The sequence below is a fragment of the Trichechus manatus genome, unplaced genomic scaffold (genome assembly GCF_000243295.1).
Source record: "Trichechus manatus latirostris isolate Lorelei unplaced genomic scaffold, TriManLat1.0 scaffold00133, whole genome shotgun sequence".
NCBI classification, from domain to species: Eukaryota; Metazoa; Chordata; class Mammalia; order Sirenia; family Trichechidae; genus Trichechus; species Trichechus manatus.
Window position 1 is genome coordinate 6,885,835 of NW_004444069.1, and position 21,109 is coordinate 6,906,943.

At 38.8% G+C, this 21,109-nt stretch overlaps 1 protein-coding gene across 2 annotated transcripts in view; it reads left to right on the forward strand.

Moving 5' to 3' along the window:
• The window catches only part of KIF1B (kinesin family member 1B), a 159,434-nt gene that overhangs the window by 103,838 nt on the left and 34,487 nt on the right, over positions 1-21,109 (forward strand). Inside the window, exons 21-26 of one of the 2 annotated variants that reach the window (XM_004385151.3) lie at positions 7,154-7,247; positions 8,282-8,430; positions 10,691-10,869; positions 11,445-11,582; positions 12,798-13,046; positions 18,223-18,341. In XM_004385151.3, the coding sequence (XP_004385208.1) occupies positions 7,154-7,247; positions 8,282-8,430; positions 10,691-10,869; positions 11,445-11,582; positions 12,798-13,046; positions 18,223-18,341 (928 nt within the window). The remainder of the gene's footprint in view (positions 1-7,153; positions 7,248-8,281; positions 8,431-10,690; positions 10,870-11,444; positions 11,583-12,797; positions 13,047-18,222; positions 18,342-21,109) is intronic. The other variant, XM_023739409.1, reaches the window with a different exon arrangement.

Below are 21,109 nucleotides of genomic sequence, written 5' to 3' on the forward strand. Positions count from 1 at the left end.
CAGATTCTTCATTATGAGCAGTTTTCATAAATGTCCGTTTTATGTCATCTTTCCCATATTTTAAAATCTGCTCTAGACACTTAGTTGAAACCACTTTAGGTTGTGAAATGTATTTGTTTTCCTCCCATTATTACTGTAAAAAGACGTGAATCTTCTTGTTAACAAACTGTGGACTTTTCCATTTTCCAGCCCCAGTTTCTTTTAAAAAAAAAAAAAAATGCTTGAAGATTGCCTTGAGTGTAAAACCTGCCTTTTCAGAAAGGGGAGAGTTAGTTTGTAATGTTCGAAAATAAAGTCCTTATTCAATAAAAGCTGGAGTCATCTTTGAAGAGTGTGGTTTCTCTCTGATGTGGGAGGAGGGAGAACTAAAGCGGTGATGCTGACTAAACCCTGTCTTTGACTTTTATTTATTGCTTTTTCATCTGAAGATAATTATAAACCAAATCTTTTTTTATATCTCTACACGAAGTTGATTAGTTAAAGCTTTTGCCTTTGCTACCCTTTTCTATTTAATAAAATTTTGTCTTAAAATGGGCTCTTTAAGCCCTACTTTATGCTACATTTCACTCAAAAACTTTCTAGTGTAAGATGAAGCTATCACTTTGATATCTTTGAGTTTACCTTAAACTGTGTTTTCAATATTTTGGTTATATAGTCTTGATCTGAAGTTCTTTTAAATGAAATTATATACTTCCCTTCAGTATGAAAAGAAACTAAATTTCTAAAAAGTCTTTAAATAACTTTCTGTAGCTTATTTTTTCCCCATTGACTTCTGTTTTTCTCTACCCAGAGTATTGGCAGTATGCTAGGGAGGAAACAGGATAAAGTAGAATATTTTTCTGGAGTGGACCGTCGGTCTTACTTTAAATTGGGACATAACATTTTTTTTTATATTGAAAAACAACACACTCATGCATTGTGAGCAAAACGTAAAATCTACATGAGTTTTTAATATGAAATTTAGAAATTTTATGCTTGGATTCCTCTGCTTCAGTCTTCATACCCTTTCCCCTCAGGTACTTCTTTGTATTTCTCTGCTCTTGGAGAAACTGGTGGAAAAGTTGCCAAGAGATGACGTTTATAGAGTGACACAGACAAGCACACTACAGTGCTAATTGTGCAGTGATAGTTGTAAGCACAGGATGAGAATCATCCAAGTCCTAAGGGGAGAGTGGGAGGGATTTTTGAAGGAGGAAGCCCTGAGCCAAGAGCAGAGTCCTAAATTACAACTGGGAATTTATCCAAGTGAAGAATGAGAAGGGGAGGGAGGAAGCCTGTCAGTAGAAGGAAAATAGCAGGTAATTACGCCTTGAGGTAGAAGATAGCAAGCATGATACATTGGCCAGAGAACTGTGGGTAATTTGGAGTGGTCAGAACACCAGTTGAGTGTGCAGATGGGGGTGAGAAACCAGAGGGATCAAGAGGCAAGACTTGATCATAGCATGCTAAGTGGTTGAGATTTTATCTTGAGTGTGATGGGACGCTACTAAATGATTTTAAACAGAGAGATTGCGTTATTAAATTCACCTTTTAGAAAGTTCACTCTAGCAAAGGATAGAGGATGGGTGGGAGGGAGGCAAATTCAGAGCCAAGTGCAGCACTTGGGAAGTTGCTGTACTGACCAAATGAGAAACGATGCTTTTCCAAACTGAGGCAGGGAGAAAGAGGAGAGAGGCAATGACTAGGATAAATTATTCAGAGGTAGAGCCAACAAATCAGTTTGTGGGGGACAAACCCTGTGTATACAACCCACAGGGTGATGAAGGTGATTGCTTGGATCATGCTTGGAAACTAAAGTAAACAAAACCAAGAGAGGACTGAGAGGTTGGGAAAAAGTGGGAGCTGTTGTAGTCTAAGAATAAGTGTTGTGGGACCCCTGGAAGGATAAGATGGGAGGCTGTGGTGAGGAGCAAGTTCAGGTGTTGACAAAAACTGGGTTGTTGTTCGGGTGTGGATATCTCCCTTCCGGCTATTGCTTGCTAATTATAATCTGTCATTAAAAGAGGAAGGGCAGTATTAGCCAAAGGAGCGAAGCCTTTAATGTCAAAGTCAGCCTAACAAGAAAACCCAGAATGGTGACACTGATTTTACCGAAAGTGTCACCTCCTCAGAGATGCCCTGTTTAATTGTGCCACCATCACATCTCACCTAGAGTACTGCGGTAGCCTCCTAACTTGTCTCTTCACTTTTGTTCTTGACACCTATAATCCACTGTCCACACAGCAACTAGTAGCATTTTAAAAAAACATTATAATCTTTAAAAACATCGGATCATATCAATTACCTCCAGTGCCTTCCCTTAAAAATCCAAACTTCTCACCATGGCCTATGAGGCTTTATGTGTCTGGCCTCTTGCCTGCCTCTCTGACTTCATTCCTTAAATACTCTCACACTGCAAGCACTCTGGCCTTCGGTGCCTTGAGTGTGCCAGACTTGGTTCCACCTCAAGGCTTTTGCGCTTCCTCAGGTTCCACCTCAGGGCTTTTGCGCTTCTTCAAGACTGGAATCCTTTTCCATCACGCTAGCTCCTCCTTCAGATATGAGCTCACATGCCACTCTTCCTGCCCAGTCCACCTTCTCAAGGATTTAATGTGCATTTATCCCATTCTCTTTTACGACATCACTTTCTCTGTTTCTGGATTACTCCTTGTCAGCACACAAGCATGGCTTCATTTCACCAATTTCAAAAAAGTCTTTCCTAGGCCCCATGTGCCCTGCCAGCTACTGTTCTATTTCTCTGTTCTTTTTTAATAGAAATACTCCTTGAGAGAGTTTTCTGTACTTAATTGTTTTCAGCTTTGTCCACCTGCCAGTCTTTAATTTGTCCTCTCCCCTTTCTTGCTTGAACTCACTGTAGTCAGACTTTTGCTTCCATCTCACCACTGAAGCCACTTTTACCAGGGTCACCAAAGATTTCCGTGGTGACAAATCCAATGGTGTTTTCTCAGTCCCATCTGACTAGATCTCCCAGAAGCATCTGACACAGTTGCCTACTCTTTACTTTTTGAAACACTTAATTTTCTTGGCTCCCATGACACCCTAGTTTTCTGATTTTCCTCCTACCTCACTGGCTGCTCCTTCATGGTCTCCTGTGGCCCCAGACTTTGGACTACTTCTATATCTATAACCATTCCCCTGGGAGATCTTATACATTTATGATGCTTTACCTTCCATTTTTACACTGATGATGATGAAGACACTGATAACTCATGTGTATTAAGCATTTACTCGGTACCAGTAAACTTTATACATGTAACTCATCGAATCCTCACAACACCCCTCTTATGAGGCAAGTATTATTATTCCCATTTTACATATGAGGATGATGAGGCACAAAGAAGTTAACAACTTTCCCAGAGTCACACAGTTAGTAAGTGGGGGAGCCAGATCCAGTCTTAGGTCGTCTGTCTGTAAACCACTGCCTGGCCTGGGCCTTTGCCCTGAGCACAAGACACAGACGTACAGCTACTACCTGACATCCAGATAGCTAGTTATTGTTAGGTGCCATTGAGTCAGTTCCAACTCATAGCGACCCTATGTACAACAGAACAAAACACTGCCCGGTCCTGCACCATCCTCAAAATCGTTATGCTTGAGCCCATTGTTATAGCTAGTGTGTCAATCCATCTCATTGAGGGTCTTCCTCTTTTTCACTGACTCTACTTTACCAAGCATGGTGACCTTCTCTAGGGACTGATCCCGCTTGATAACATGTCCAAAGTATGTGAGACGTCATCTCGCCATCCTTGCTTCTAAAGAGCATTCTGATTGTACTTCTTCCAAGGCAGATTTGTTCCTCCTTTTGGCAGTCCATAGTATATTCAACATTTTTCCTCAACACCACAATCCAAAGGCATTAATTCTTCTTTGGTCTTCCTTATTCATTGACCAGCTTTTGCATGCATATGAGATGATTGAAAACACCATGGCTTGGGTCAGGTGCACCTTAGTCTTCAAGGTGACATCTTTGCTTATCAACACTTTATAAAGAGGTCTTTTGCAGCATATTTGCCCAGTGCAGTGTGTCTTTTGATTTCTTGACTGCTGCTTCCTTGGGTGTTGATTGTGGATCCAAGTAAAATGAAATCCTTGACAACTTCAGTCTTTTCTCCGTTTATCATGATGTTGCTTATTGGTCCAGTTGTGAGGATTTTTGTTTTCTTTATGTTGAGGTGCAATTCATACTGAAGGCTGTGGTCTTTGATCCTCATCAGTAAGTGCTTCAAGTCCTCTTCACTTTCAGCAAGCAAGGTTGACACAGGTTGTTAATGAGTCTTCCTCCAATCCTGATGCCCTGTTCTTCTTCATATACAGTCCAGCTTCTCGGATTATTTGCTCAGCACACAGATTGAATAAGTATGGTGAAAGGATACAACCCTAAGGCACACCTTTCCTGACTTTAAACCATGTAGTATCCCCTTGTTCTGTTCGAACCATTGCCTCTTAGCCTATGTACAGGTTCCTCATGAGCACAATTAAGTGTTCTGGAATTTCCAGTCTTTGCAGTGTTATCCATAATTTGTTGTGATCCATACAGTCGAATGCCTTTGCATAGTCCATAAAACTGAGGTAGATTTCTTTCTGATATTCTTTGCTTTCAGCCAGGATCCATCTGACATCACCTGTGGTATCCCTGGTTCCACGTCTTCTTCTGAATCTCGCTTGAATTTCTAGCATTTCCCTGTCTATATACTGCTACAGCCGCTTTTGAATGATCTTCAGCAAAATTTTACTTGGGTGTGATATTAATGATATCGTTCGATAATTTCCGCATTCGGTTGGATCACAATATATATTGGATCACAATATCATTCTTATTTATTGGCCAGCAGGATCCTGTGTCCATTTGAAATAGCCCCATCTGTCTTTAAGCACTTTTCTTGCTTTCTAGCACAAGATATTCCAGGCTCACCTTGTATTCTTCCTTGCTCCAAACCCAGAGTCGGCCATTTTCCCAAAGAGCCCTGATTCCTTTTAGTGAGGAATGGCACTTAGAAACCACGATCTGGATGCTAGATATGCTTAGAAAATAAACCTTTTTAACCATTTTCTGTCATTTTAATAGTGCTCACCATTTAAAAGGGCTTTCATATGTGTTCTTAAATGGTTCATCAGTTGCTCTTTCCAGCAGTCCTGTGCGATAGGCAGATAAAATGCTAAAATCTTCATTATAAATATGACAAAAGTGAGATTAAGAGAGATTTAACTTTCCCAGGGTTATAAGGCTAGTAAGAGCAGGTGCCAGGACCAAACTCCCAAGTCTTTTACCTATTAGTTTAATTTTTTTTCTTTCTTTTTGCCACAGTACATAGTCTCCTAAAAAGTGTGTTCAGGTATTTAATAAAGTTGTGTCGTTAGTTCTTGGTCACTGCCAGCCCCACTACAGAGAGAAAGCTTCCTTTGTGAGATTAAAAGGACCAGAGAGCCTCAGAGAATAGTTGCCTCCTCAGCACTGCCCTCACGAGCTCCCTTTGTGATGGAGTTTGCTACAGAGGCTTTCAGTGGTGCTTGTTATTATGTAGAATATTTGATCTGTGACTTGGAGAGCTTTGCTTGAAAATGGAATACGTGGTCATACCTCAACCCTCTGTTCATGACATTCCATAATTGGGTCACTCCTGCGGAACCAAAGAAAGCAGGAAACCCAGGCAGTATATTTTAAAATGCTGTGTTTATGCTGTGATTTGGTATTTTATTATGTAAAGGTCTCTTTTCTTACCCCTACTTGTTTTATTTTCATTAAAATTCATTAAATGATCATTCCTTCAGAACATGTTGATACGTATTTTAAGGAGAAGATTAATATAGTAAATCTGGTTCATCATTAATTTTCTTACATACATTATCAAGTTGAATGAATTAAGCAACTATTCCCAGTCTCTCTCCAGACTTAATATCTATTAAGATGTATTCATTTCTACATTATTTTAGGTTATGTATGTTAAGATTTTTTTTTCCTATTTGTAAATCATACATTTTTAAATAGAAATGTAAATACAGTTTAGTTGGAAACATGCTTATATTTAGACCATTCACTATGGAAAATGACCTAGTTTTTTTCTTTTTTTTAAAGGAGCTAGTTGCACTTTGGACAATTTTTTAAATTCTTCCTTCATTTCCCGTCTATTTTAAGAAAGTTCTTTAATTTAGTGTTTTCTGATTACTTTCTTTTTTACTCAGCTTCTCAAATTGAGTACATGACAGTGAAATGTCTTAAATTCTGTTAGAGTAGATCAGTGTTTCTCAACCTTATTTTTATTATCGACGTACCATACCCAAGGACCCTTTCATTTTTTCCTAATCTTTCCCCACCAGGAAATTTTAATACCACAAATATACTGTGTATCTGTTTATATACCATATGTATACCTGTGTTTTATACATAAAAAGAGTAAGGTTTTTTTTTCATCCTCCAAGAACCATTTTTTGCCCCCTTGGGGGTTATATTGCCCTCAAGGAGAATGTATGGAGTAGATGGAAGAGTGACGGATAAATCTGATTTGTATTATAATACGATATTTTGTGTTATAATAGTATATTTTAAAATAAAGTATCTTTCTTGAATAACTAAATGCAATCTATAAATTATTATAATACTAATAGTACTGTGAGCTTTCAGTTACCTGAAGGCTAAACTCATCCTATAGCTGCAAAAATAGTAATTTTTTACCCATAGGGAGATTTATTATCTAAAATCCTAATTTTTTTCATCCAAACAGTTAGATAATTGGGACTGTTGGTGATGCTGTCAAACTTGATCTTTTCCAGTATTGTTTTTCACTCAAATACCCTGATGTGTAAGCTATTGCTTAAGTATATTTTAGCATTTAAGGGACGTCTATTTTTTTCCCTCTCAAAATCCCCCCTTTCTTCTACCCCAGCTGCAAATAAAGAACTCTTGAGTCTTTGAGGAAGTAGGAGACAAACTGCAGTTAAATTTTTTAGCATTTCCCATTATGGACTATCTTGTGTGCTTTGTGGTTTTTTTCCTAAGCATTTCTCTGTGTTTTTGTCCTTTTATTACGTTTCCCGCCTCGGTCTCTCCTCTTTTCCCTTTGCTTTCTTTACTTTTCCCAATATTCTTTTCATTTCTCTTTTTCTTCCCTTTTACTTCCTCTCTCTCCTACATGTTATCTCCTTTCTTTTCATTCAGGATTATGAGAGTAAATTGCAGGCCTTGCAGAAGCAGGTTGAGACTCGATCCCTTGCTGCAGAAGCAACGGAAGAGGAAGAAGAGGAGGAAGAAGGTGAAATCTAGAGACCAAAACTTTCCTGTGTATACCTTTTGAATCTGTGTTATTAGTCTTTTGTGATCAAATCTGGATTCCTCATAGTTGATGCTACCATTTATTGATATTTTACAAAGCCAATTTAAAGATTGTTTAAAAGATGCTCAATGCCAAGAACACAGGCTCTGTTCTATGAGGTGGGGGTGGAGTTGATAGTATTCTGTCTTCACAAGGTCTCTGAGCACAAGCTTCATCCTTATAAACATTATAAATCTCTTGGACAGTTTACTTACACTGTCACATAGTACTACACATATGAAGTTCATGTATCTGTTACAAATAAATATAGAGTTTAATCTTTGTTAAGACACTGTTTTATTTTCTGGGTTATGGTTTATGTCAGGGATTTCCCAACTAGGATTTTGGGATACTTCAGTGTACTTTGAAGCCATCTCTAGCAGATTTCTAATCACATTGTTTAGTCATGCCTGCATGCCTTAGGTTTTCCAGAATTTCTTAGCTGAATTAGGGTTTTCATTATTAGTTACTGTCACATAATGTAATATTGAACATTCATCCTACCTCCACTCATACTCAGTCACTTCAAGCCTTCACATTAACTTTGAAAGACCTTCTCATTTAATAAATTCTTTATTTTTAAATATCTAAGTGAAATATGACTCCTTTTCCTTTAGTCTCTTTTCCCCCCTTTATTAGAAAGAAAAAAGATAAATATGATGTTATACAACATACTGGGGATATTTTCTTTATTATAAGCTACACGTTAGAAATATATCTTTAAAAAAAAAGGAAGTGAAACATTTCTTTGATGTACTGTTTTAAATAGAATTTTTTTAGTTTTTCTGAAATGTGTAAACCACTTTCATAATATCAAAAGAATTTAGTAAGCTTTTAAGAAGAAAACAAGAACAAAAGCAGCTGAATGGGAAAAAACTGGAAAATAACTTGATAAGACAGAGAAGGTAGAGGAAGGATGTAATTTCTACGTAGTTATGAGATCACCATTAAATGTGTTTCCTTTGCTCTTTCAGTTCCTTGGACACAGCATGAATTTGAGTTGGCCCAGTGGGCATTCCGGAAGTGGAAGTCTCACCAGTTTACTTCATTAAGGGACTTACTCTGGGGCAATGCCGTTTACCTCAAGGAGGCTAATGCCATCAGTGTGGAATTGAAGAAGCAGGTACGGAGGGTAGTGAGAATGCAGACAATCTAGAGGCAAAGCTGAGCCCAGTGTGGGTTCATCTTGGATTAACTTGTCCCTTGAGTGAACTCAGCTGCATTATGCTATGAAACAGGTTTATATGTGCCTTTATTTAACACATGTGCCTGGAACATGTTGTTAGATGCCATTGAGTCGATTCTGACTCATAGTGACCTCATGTAACAGAGTAGAACTACCCCATAGAGTTTTCTAGGCTATAATCTCTACAAGATCAGATCGCCAGGTCATTCTCCCATGGAGCCGCCAGGTAGGTTCGAAGCGCCAACCTTTCCGTTAGTAGCTGAGCCCTTAACTGTTGCACCATCAGGGCTCCTTGCCTGGAACATACCAAAAACCAAACCCGTTGCTATCGAGTCAATTCCGACTCATCGAGACCTTATAGGGCAGAGTAGAACTGCCCTGTAGGGGTTCCAGGGAGCAGCTTGGTAGATTCGAACTGCCAACCTTTTGGTTAGCAGCTGAGCTCTTAACCACTGTGCCACCAGGGCCCTACCTGGCACATAATAGGTACTAATTAAGTTTTTATTAAATGAAATAAAAATAGATGTTTTCTTGCTTATTTTATAAATGAGGAGACTGTATTACTGACAAGTGATAGAGAAACATATCAGTAGAAAAATGGCTTGGCTTGGATTCCTGAAAAATCTCAATTTTCTTTTAGTTTTCTACCTTAAGTTTATGTCTCTAAACTCTTTGTGCCCTCTTCCCATGAATTTTAACTCCTCTTCTAGATTCTGAGAGGTAGTATTGTGTAGTGGACAAGCACATACACTCTGCACCCAAACTCACTGAGTTCCAATCCCAGCTTTTTTAGATATGTTGACCCCAAAACCCCCAAGCCTCCGTTCCCTGATCTACAAAATGGGGGTGGTGGTAGAACCTACTACCCTGGGGTTTGATGAACAATAAAGAGTTGATACATGTCAGGCACTTAAGATAGTGCCTGCTGTTGTTGTGTGCCATCAAGTCGATTCCGACTCATAGCGACCCTATAGGACAGAGTAGAACTGCCCCATAGGGTTTCCTAGGCTATAATCTTTATGCGAGCAGATTGCCAGGTCTTTTCTCCCATGGAGCCGCTGGTAGGTTTGAACCACCAACCTTTCGGTTAGCATTTAAGTGCTTAACAAATGCACCACCAGGGCTCCTTAAGATAGTGCCTAGACGTTACCTTTTTTGGTAAATTATCAAAATTTCACACAGAATCTTAGATTCAGTCTTCTGGAACTGTCTCTTGAATACTAAGATTATAGCAGGAGGCAATATTCTGTACGAAGTAAGTGCACAGAAAATTCGTTATCTTCTCTAGTGCTCTGTACTCTAGTTCTGTAAAATGAGGATAAGATGTCTTCTTTATTGATAGCTTCTCCACTCACTCTAAGTAGATCCCCTAATTGTTGTTGTTGTTGTTAGTTGGCTATTGAGTCTATTCTGATTCTTGGTGACCCCACATGTGCAGTGTAGAACTGCTGTATAGAGTTTTCAAGGCTGTGAAGCAGATCACCAGAACTGTCTTCCAAGGTACCTCTGGGTGGATTTGAACCACCACCTTCTCAGTTGTTCTCTAGGAAGCGCTATATTCATAATTTTAGTAGCCTTTCTCATTTTGTAATTTATTAGCTGCTCCCATCCTTGTGTAGACTAAATGAAAGCAGGTACTATATCTTTTTTTTTTTTCCTTACTGCTATACCTAGCATTTAATTAATATTTGTTGGTGAAAATTTAGGGTGGTAGCGAGAAATAAATGACATGATTTATGCAAAGCACTTACCATAAAGTAAACACTCTTGAGGGTAGTTGTTGTAATCCTCTGAATTTAGAATAGAAAACCTTGACATTTTTCCATCCTCTCTCATTAGTGAGAGACTAGAGACGCACTCTTGAGTCCATCTTCTGGTTTCCTGTATAAGTACTGTGACAGTCTGCATTCAGTCAACCAAAATATAATGGTTGAAATTTTAGTCTATGCCAAAACTTTGTGCTAGGCTAGGGAATAAAAGGCTGTAAGTAGCATGGTTTAAAATTAGAATTATTCCCTATGATTAATAATGCAAGTGACCTTTTTTTCTTTCAGTTAGTCACAAACTATCTGTTGAGCATAGACTTTGTGTTTTACCTCTTCCGCACTGAGCATGATTATATTGCCTTGTCTCTGAGGCCTTCTTGCTGTGAACAAAAAGACCATTTGATGATTGGTGGTTTATTTTTTCCATTTAGGTGCAGTTTCAGTTTGTTCTGTTGACTGACACACTGTACTCCCCATTGCCTCCTGAGCTACTTCCCACTGAGATGGAGAAAAGTCTTGAAGGCAGACCTTTCCCTCGTACGGTGGTAGCAGTAGAAGTTCAGGATCTGAAGAATGGAGCAACACATTATTGGTCTCTGGAGAAACTCAAGTATGAGAATATTATTCATGCTTACTAATGAATTGCTCAAATGAGTTCCCTCAAACTCTCCTCTCTGAAGACACTGTTGCTTCCTTGTCTTTGCTTTCTAAATGCTTGTTTCTGGCCAATGATATTACTATCCATCCATTTTCTTTTAAACGTTCTTATTTCATGCTATCTTTTTCTGCCTTGAATCTAGTAATTATTCATCTTTTCTGACCAGGATCTCATGATGAGCAGCAATAAACAGGAAAGTTACACTCTAGCTTCCTTTGCATTTAGTATGATGAGATTTTTTTCTGCTGTTTCAGTATATTTGAGATGTCATATGCCATTGGACTACATTTCTCTTTCTAGTCAAGAGAGATTTGGTGTCTGGTCTTGACTTTTGGTGACTTGTCTCTCTAGACTCAGACACTTTGGATAGTGAGTGTTTTGGTCTCTGCACTTTTGGCCTTCATTCTTTAATAACATGAAATGGTGCAAGCAAGTTTTTTGTTTTTTTATCTTGCATGGAAGATGCTTCCAATGCAAAATTTTAATGCATTCTCATGATATTAACCCATTGCTTTGTGTTTATATAGGCAGAGGCTGGATTTGATGCGAGAGATGTATGACAGGGCAGGGGAGATGGCCTCCAATGCCCAAGATGAGAGTGAAACCACTATGACTGGCAGTGATCCATTTTATGATCGGTTCCATTGGTTCAAACTTGTAGGAAGGTATGTGATGATTTTCTCTGTTTTCTTTTTAAAATAATGATTGGTTTAATTTTAATTGTTTAAAACCTCAGCAGACATTATAGAAAAAAATTTTTTAAATATAAAAAACCCCCTCTATAGTCTTAACCACTCACGTACCACCAGTGTGTTGCTCAGTATATTTCTCTTCAGTTTTATTCAACATGCATATTTGTTTTGAGTATCAAACTTTAAATCAAAGTATTTGACACTCTTCCTGTCTCTCAACTCGTTCATGAAATGTCTTGTAGTTGAACAAGATACATTTACAAGAAAAAGGAAAGCTGGGTCTATATCCTGTGCAGTTAAAAACCGTAGTGTGACTTATCTGTCCATGATCTGATTTGTCCTCACTTTTTTTTTTTAAGTAGTTCATCTCAGTTTAGTCTTTGCCACGGATGAATTAATTATACACCTTGGTAGTCCATTTGAACCTCTTTTGTGTATACATTATTTTCAGTGTTTAATGAAAACAAATAGCGCCTCTGTGAGTCTTTATTGAATCAAGTTCTTAGAGATTTAGAATTATAAAAGCAGGGAAATATAGTTTTGAGCTTAATGACTTAGAATTGGAATTGTTTTTCAATTGCAAAAGCACTCTGAGAGTTTTTAAATGAATTAGGTAAAAAGGAGGAGATGAAGTTATATACTTCATTTCCTAGAAATGAAGTAACTCTTCCTCCTTTCTCCCCCTAATAGCAGAGTAGCTTTTAAAGAGACGAATTGGCCGAACTTGTCTTACCCAAAAGCAAGGGATGTACTTTCTTTGGCATATCTTTTCATCCATTTTGTTTTCTGCTCCAAGACGACTTGAGAATTTAAGAAAATATTTTAAATCCTTATCATTTCTCCTTCATGTTGAGTGGCTCCTTTGAGGCCTGAATGCTGATCTTTTATGTGACTTGGAGAACATAAACATTTTACAACACAATATTTACCTGGAATACTCTACTTATGTATTTCCTTTGCTTTTCTTATTCTAAGGATCAGTCCTTGCATAACTTTTTCAGCCTGCCCTTGTTTCTTTTCACCTGATGCAGATGATTTATGCTGATTTTATCCTTTTGCTTTTCCACTTGCTTTTATTGTGTTGATTCCTCAGTGGATTCTGTCCTGTTGGCACCCATAGCTTCTGTTTAACCAACTATTCCTCTCTCCCTGGCTGTGTGAATCGTCGTCGTGTTACCTGGTGTCTAGCTCCCCCATTTTCCACGGCTGTGTGAATGAGCGCCTTGCCGACCGCACACCCTCCCCCACTTTTTCCACGGCCGATTCTGACATCACTGAGCTGGCTGACGAGCAGCAAGATGAGATGGAGGATTTTGATGATGAGGCATTCGTGGATGACACCGGCTCTGACGCAGGGACGGAGGAGGGATCAGATCTCTTCAGTGACGGGCATGACCCGTTTTACGACCGATCCCCCTGGTTCATTTTAGTGGGAAGGTTGGTGAGGTTATTGTGAGAAAGGCAAAAAGGGACCAGCTCTTGCTGTAAAGGCCTCTTTCTGCAATTTTGGGTGATCTTGCTTTAGCCAATTCAGTTCATGAACACTCATTCCAATGTGTGAAGCTCTTTATAAATGCTGCTCTGGCTAGAGAGAGACCTCAGCCTACTCAGTACAGCATGGAGCAACATAGGAAGACTTTACTACAGTGGAGGACCCCTTGTCTTAAGTTGCTCGATAATATTGTTCTGAGAGAGGAACGCCAAAAGAGAAAGTAATTAAATCTTAGACTAAAGCGTAATGGGTTCAAAGAATGGCATTGTGGCCTAGGTGTTTCCTCTTTAGAGGAGTGTGAGTAAGGAAGCATATGGGGTGAAAAAGAGAGCAGAGCAAGGCCAAGGCTTGGCTGAGGACTCATGGCAGCAGTAGGAATCAAGAGAACAGAAGTGGAATCAGGATTAGGGTTAGGTTTATTTTTTGCTTAGTCTCCTGATTCCTAAAAACAATCAGGAAGGTCAGGTTTCACCTTTGACTAAAATGGATTTCTTTCTTTGGCCAGTTTCACTGAACCGATCTACAGGTCTTTGGCTTCTCTAACATACTACCTACAGGCTTTAGAACGATGAGTCGGAGAAAGTATCTATTGACACTTTCAACAATGGATATTTGTTCAGCGCTACATGAAACTGCTTTGTGTTGAGTTTAGCTCGCCAAACTGAAGCATTGTCTCTGGCTCTCAGTTTGTGCATCTATCTGTCAGTGATCCAGAACTCTCCATGCACATGTTCCTAATACTGGTGTCTTTGTGTACATCCAGTCTTCATGCTGAAGTAATTTGAGTTACAAGTTCAACAGTGCAGCGCTCACCGCGTTAACCAAAAAGTTTGGCCAGGTTCTGAGGTATTAGACTTAATTTTAATGGTATATTAGAACCCACATTATTGAACTCTTTAAAAATAAGAATATGTCACTGTTAAATGGACAAGCACCAGTTATCTAAAAATAAAGTGCAGCGAGACTTCTGACCTGGCAGAGGTATAAGGTTTAAAGCTTAGCCCCTAGTGCGATGTTGGTCACCTGGTAGGAACTTAATAATGTAGAAAACGATCACTTATATGGAAAGGGAAAGACGAAAAGCTTTCTGATAGAAATACAAGCCTCAGTTATAATTATGGGGCATAGTATTAGACAGTCTCTGGATTTTACAGTGGCAAAGGGGCATTTAGAATTCAGTTTTTCCATGAATAGGCATAAAGGGATTAAATAGCCATGAATATTTTTTCTTCTGGTGTATCACCGGGAACAGATGCTTTGACTCAGTTTGCCTGTGGATTTATTTTAATATTAATTGAGAAAAGTAGTTCTGTGCACAAATATATGGGACAATAATACCTTTATTTTATGACTGTCCATGTACTTCAGCACATTTCCATCCTATTCTAAGTTCGAACCACGCTTCTGGCCATAAACTGCTTTGTCATGGTGCCAGTTACACAGCTTTTAAAGCTGCTTATTTGTGCTCTACACCGCCACACAGCAAGGAACAGGTAGCTTCATCTTACATAGTATGATGCAAAGAACGTTAACTGATTGTCAGGAGGAGCCTCGAGTCCTAGGCTTTGTTATAGCATGTCATAATGTTGCTACTAACTTAGGACAAGCAACTTAAACTGGAGCCTCTTGGCTTCTCAGGTGTAAAATGCAGTTAGATAGGAAAAAAAAAGCCTTAAAGATCTTGTTCGTCTTTCAGATTCTGTCTTCTCTACTTGCAAAATGAATACCCAGGTTAAGGCTTCTACTCAGAAGCATTTATATCTTGAGTCAGTTGTATGGGAAACTTAAAATCCCACTTAATGTGAAAATTCACTGGCTCTTAAGATCTATGTACTATTTTTCCTCTAGTTTAAATTTTCTGGCTGTATTCATTTTGATCATATTAGATCTAAGTTTAGGTATAATGCAGTAACTTTGATTTTCAGATAAAATATTTATGGAGCTGTGGCTCATGAATTGACCTTTTCCATTATTTCAGGTTCCCAGATTCTGAAACTAACTCTGCCTTGCAAGAAAGAGGTTGGGGGAAAAGGTGAAATTACAGCACTCAATAAAACGAAGTATAGCTCTCCCGCATTTTTGCCCTTGATACGCTGCTTGTTGTACAAACAAAATTCATAATAACAGTGCAACATCACCCAGTTGTGGTGGTCGTTATATGTGTAAAAGGAGTAAATTTTTTCCTGTCTTTGTGATTCACTGGATTGGATTTCCCCTATTGGCACATAATTGCAAATATAAATCATATTATAAATGTTCCAGTTTTTTGTGAAATTCCATTTGTACATTTTGGTTTTTGGCCTTGGCTGCCTCTGGTGAATCTTTTTATGAAAAATAAAAGAGCTTGTCCCTTTAGCTATTCTCTTATGGCATGCTGGTATGTTATGAACCATCCATCATAATTTGGGAAGAAATGTTAACTATTTAATCTACTCTTATGGGTTAAAACAGGGCAAAAAAAAATGGTTATTCTGTGACCTCTGTAAGCACCTGAACTGACACTCTTTCTGTAACTATCACCATAATTATGCTGATTTTTCTTCTGTTTATGTTGACAAAATTTGTTTCCCTTTTTGATGTAACTTCACAGACCTTTCTGCTAATATATCCTTTGCATTTTCTCCTCTCATCCGTGTTCTCCTTCAGTCTGCTAGGTCAAGGCATGAGGACTCTTAGGAGTCCTCCAGTTTAAAAAGGTTTGGAAGGGAATTTTTATACAGCATGAATTTGGGGCTAAGGACTATATTCTGATAGTAAGACTAGCAGCTGTGTAATTGTGTAGTCACAGTGCTGCTCAGTGTGCCCTGCTACTACCATAGGATTGCAGAATTATCTTTTCTAAAAAGAGAAATCTACAAGAATACAGTGTCAGATTCTGTACTTTCACATTTGGATTTGCCATTGCCATCAGCAGAAAGGAGATTCTGTCTTTCATGTGTGCTGAACAGTACTTTATCGTAATGTGTATTTGTGAATTTTGATGCGCAATACCTTTAAGTAGCAAGTGTTCTTAAAAAGCAATTGTTCCTGTTTTTGAAGAGCTATTTTTAAGGTAACATATTAAGTGTAGTTAGGAACCTAAGCAAGTTCCATATAGTTAATATTCATCACAAGTGTCGTTTTGAAAAATCTAGTGCAAAGTTGGATGGCTTTGATTCTGGGCCTCTAGTGTAACCCATTTTTCTGGAAAACCTTCCATGTCTTCTTCAAGATAGAGGAAAGGTCATTTTCCTGTTTCCTTATGGCCATGTGTTCAGTCACTCACCAGATGCTTACTGAGTATATTTACTGTATGCCAAGCCCACTGTAGACAGTGGTGAGCAAAACCAGAGATTGTTCCTGTCCTCAGACTTACAGCCTGGTGGGTGAGACAGGTGTAAATTAAATAATCACACAAATAAATGTAAATTATAGCAATGATGAAAGAGTCATGTATATTGCTGGGAACATACAATATTGGGAGTCCTGGCCTGATCTGCTATTTGAAATATGACCCGAACATGTGGAATTGAAGGCATGAGGTGGGTAGTAGAGTGCAAGAAGAATTCTAGGCAGGGGACAAGCATGTGCAGTGGGTTTGTAGTAGCCAAGGAATTGAAAATGGCAAGTCTGGCTGGAATGTCCTTAGAGATGTGGGGGTCTTTATGTGTGCTGACTTTGGAAGGGAAATTATCTGTTTGGTACCTCATGCCAAATTCTTAGTCTTTTAACCTTTGTGACAGTAGTTAATGTTCGATAGTCTTATTTGTAATTCTTTTTAGAAGGTGTTTTATTTCCTTATTTTTGTACAGCAAAGCTTTAACCCTCCATTTCTTAGCTTTGCCCACCCTTTGGAGCAGACTGAAAGGGAAGTAGACGTCATTTGTTTAGCTTTAATGTTCACTTGCAGTTGTTTTTGTTGTACTTTTCATCCACATTTCATTTATGCTTTTAAAGTTTTATTAACATCTTTTTTTTTCTGTGATGCATTTTGCCTGTTTCCAGAATTGTTTTCATTACTTTGAGTTGAAATCCTGAATATTCACTCCACCTTCCTTTTCTCTTTGTTTTAAAGTAGTTTTCAGAGCAGGAAAAGAAGCAGACAGGCATATGTGTCACATTATGTTTGACTTCTTGATGCCAGTGTTTGCTCTTTGTCTTTTGTCTTACGTTCAAAGATCAGCATATACCAAGTGGGGAGACAGGAGTAACAGTGGGAACTAGATTCCATTTCCCATCCACTAATTGGAATGAACACTCTTAAGCTTTATGATCACCAGTTTTTATTGCTTTTGAAAAAATCAATAGCTACAAAATAGAGAAGAAAAATGTATAAATGTGATAGGAAGGACTTTGCTAGTTCATTTGAAATATAAAATGTTAGATCTGTAACTTACTTTTTATTTTTGCATTTCTGAACTAGATTTGGGACTCTAGGGGCAAAAGCAAACCCTTTAGGGAACAGCTCTCTTTTCCTTTAGCGTTTATCTGCATGCTGTTTCAGAGTCTCCTCTAAACTCGCTACTCGGCAATTTCTGGCTGCTTAGCCTCTCTGCCCATATGTGTTTGTTTTCCTTACCATGTCAGTCACCCTGCCTGAAGCTAATAGTCATTTCTTAGAGTAAAAATAAAGACTTATAATGCTGTGGCATAAAATCTGTTTTGGAGTTGCTAACTGTATTCCAGTTACAGTTCCCTGCATTTTTTGTCTCTGACTTCTGTTTAATCTGTTGGGGAAAAAAAACCAAAATAAGTCAGAACCTCTTTATAATTCCTTACCTTAAAAGGTTAAGTTCTTTAGTAGGTTCCCTTTCTCCTTCTCGCCCTTAGCAGTCTTTGTAAAGCAATATCTTGAAAGTCTACTTCCAATTGTTACTCTTCTACCTACAGTAGTGATTTTTATAGAGAGTAATTTGTCAGTTGGTCTTTGTCAGCTGCTTTGCCAAGCATTGGCATTTGTTTACATATTATCTGTGCTGAAGAAGTAAACTGAGGCAATCTGAGAGTACAGAACAGAGAGGATGTCTTAAGACAAGACACAGTAGCCAGCTCACAGTTTCATGAAGATATTTTCAGTGAACCTGAAAGCCAGCTTCTCTCTGTAGGATGCTCTGATGTTTGTCTCCTGGTTTCTATCTCTAGGGCATTTGTTTACCTGAGCAATCTGCTGTATCCGGTGCCCCTGATCCACAGGGTGGCCATTGTCAGTGAGAAGGGTGAAGTGCGGGGATTTCTGCGTGTGGCTGTACAGGCCATCGCAGGTAGGTGACTCTCTTCAGAAACGAGAGCTGTGGATTCTTTGCCTGGAGACAGAGCAGGCCAGTTCTGAATGAGCCTCACTTCATTCCAGCTACAGACTGTGGGGGGGTTTTGTATCTTGGAAAAAGCCTTTATTGCTTTCTTTTCTAGCTGTTGTTCCCAAGTATCAAAATAGACTCTGTTTAGTCCAGGCTACTGATATTTTGGAATACTGGGATAAAGGAATTTCCATTAACACGAAGTAAGAACAACCCCTGGATCAACTGTATAAAAGTCATTTGCGTTTTGTATAATGTCTCTTTTAATAGCTTTAGAAGTAACAAAGGATTTTCAGGACCTTTTCTTGCCTGATTCTCTTGGAGTACTTCTAATAGACATTTTTGTTCTTTGGCTGCTATTTTGTAACCCTTAATCAAGATACTGATATTTGATAAGGATCTAATCTTTAAAATCTGCAAGATACTGCAACACTTCAACAACAAAAAGACAATCCAGTTAAAAAATGGGCAAATGATATGAACAGACACTTCACCAAAGAAGACATTCAAGTGGCTAACAGACACATGAGGAAATGCTCACGATCATTAGCCATTAGAGAAATGCAAATCAGAACTACAGTGAGATACCATCTCACCCCAACAAGGCTGGCACTAATCCAAAACACACAAAATAACAAATGTTGGGTTGTGGAGAGATTGGAGCTCATATGCGCTGCTGGTGGGAATGTAAAATGGTACAACCACTTTGGAAAATGATTTGGTAAAATGATCCAGCAATCCCACTCCTAGGAATATACCTGAGAGAAATAAAAGCCGTCACACGAATAGACTTACACATACCTATGTTCATTGCAACACTATTCACAATAGCAAAAAGATGGAAACAACCTAAATGCCCATCAACAGATGAATGGATAAACAAACTGTGGTACATACACACAGTGGAATACTATGCAGTGATAAAGAACAATGATGAATCCACTTAACATCTTACAACATCGATGAATCTGGAAGGCATTATGCTGAGTGAAATTAGTCACAAAAGGACAAATATTGTATGAGACCACTATTATAAGAACTCAAGAAAAGGTTTAAACACAGAAAAAAGCATTCATTGTTGGTTACAAGGGTGAGGAGGGAGAGGGAAGGGAAATCACTAACTAGACAGTAGACAAGGATCAACTTTGGTGAAGGGAAGGACAACACACAATAGAGGGGAAGTCAGCACAACGGGACCAGAGCAAAAGCTAAGAAGTTTCCTGGACACATCCAAACACTTTGAGGGACATAGTAGCTGGGACTGGGGCCTGGGGACCATAGTTTCAGGAGACATCTAGGTCAGTTGGCATAACAAAGATTATTAAGAAAATATTCTACATCCCACTTTGGTGATTGGCGTCTGGGGTCTTAAAAGCTTGCGGGCAGCCATCTGAGATATATCAATTAGTCCCATCCCACCTGGAGCAAAGGAGAACGAAGAAAACCAAAGACACGAGGAAAATATTAGCCCAAAGGACTAAAGGACCACATAAACCAGAGACTCTATTAGCCCAAACCAGAGATTCTACCAGCCTGAGACCAGAAGAACTAGATAGTGCCTGGCTACCACCAATGACCACCCTGACAGGGAACACAGTAGAGAGTCCCGGACAGAGCAGGAGAGAAATGTAGAACAGAACTCAAATTCACGTAAAAAGACCAAACTTAATGGTCTGACAGACTGGAGAAACCCCTGAAAATATGGCCCTAGGACGCACTGTTAACCCAGAACTGAAACCATTCTCGAAACCCACTCTTCAGACAGAGACTGAACAGGACAGGCGTTCCTTGGAAACATTATGGAGCAGTTCTACTCTGTCCTATAGGGTTGCTATGAGTCGTAATTGACTCAATGGCAGTGGGTTTGGTTTTTTGGTTTTTTTATACAAGTGAGGAATGTGCTTCTTAGTTCAGTCATATATACAAGACCAGATGGGCAGCTTCTGTCCAAAAGCAGGATGAGAAAGCAAGAAGAGACAGAAACTGGTTGAATGGACACAGGGAACCTCGTGTGGAAAGGGAGAGGATGTTGTCACATTGTGGAGATTGCAGCTAATGTCGCAAAACAATATGTGTATAAATTTTTGTATGAGAAATTGACTTGAGCTGTAAACTTCCACCTAAAGCACAATTTAAAAAAAAAAAAAAGAATTTTTAGCACTATGGAAAAAGTAAAGAAGTGAACACTAAATTTAACAATGATGCTTCAGAATAAACATTATAAAAAAGAAAAAATAGTGCTAGTCAGTGGGAAAAAAAAAGATACTGATACTTGCCACTTTTCCATGATCCATCCTAATTTTAAGGAAAGAATGTGGCCATTTCCTGCCATTTTCCTGTCTTAATTTCCAAATTCTGTGCTGTGTTAGTGACCTTCCAGCCTTTTCCCCATGGAAACGTGACAATCACCAACATTGAGTTTATGGAAGTCCCCTCCACAAGTGCAATGCCGTATTTTCAAGCATTTGTTTTGTATTGTTGAATATAATCTTGCCAAGATAGAAAGGGGTCAGTATTTCTAGATAAGAGATTGGGACAACCTCAAGAATAAAACTGCCCTGACAGGGGACACAACAGAGAGTCCCTGATGGAGCAGGAGAAAAGTAGGGTACAGAACTCAAATTCTGGTAAAAAGACGAGAAGTTAATGGTCTTACCGAGACTGGAGGGACTCCGGAAGACGTCGCCCCCAGACTCTCTGTTAACCCAGAGCTGAAACCATTCCCGAAGCCA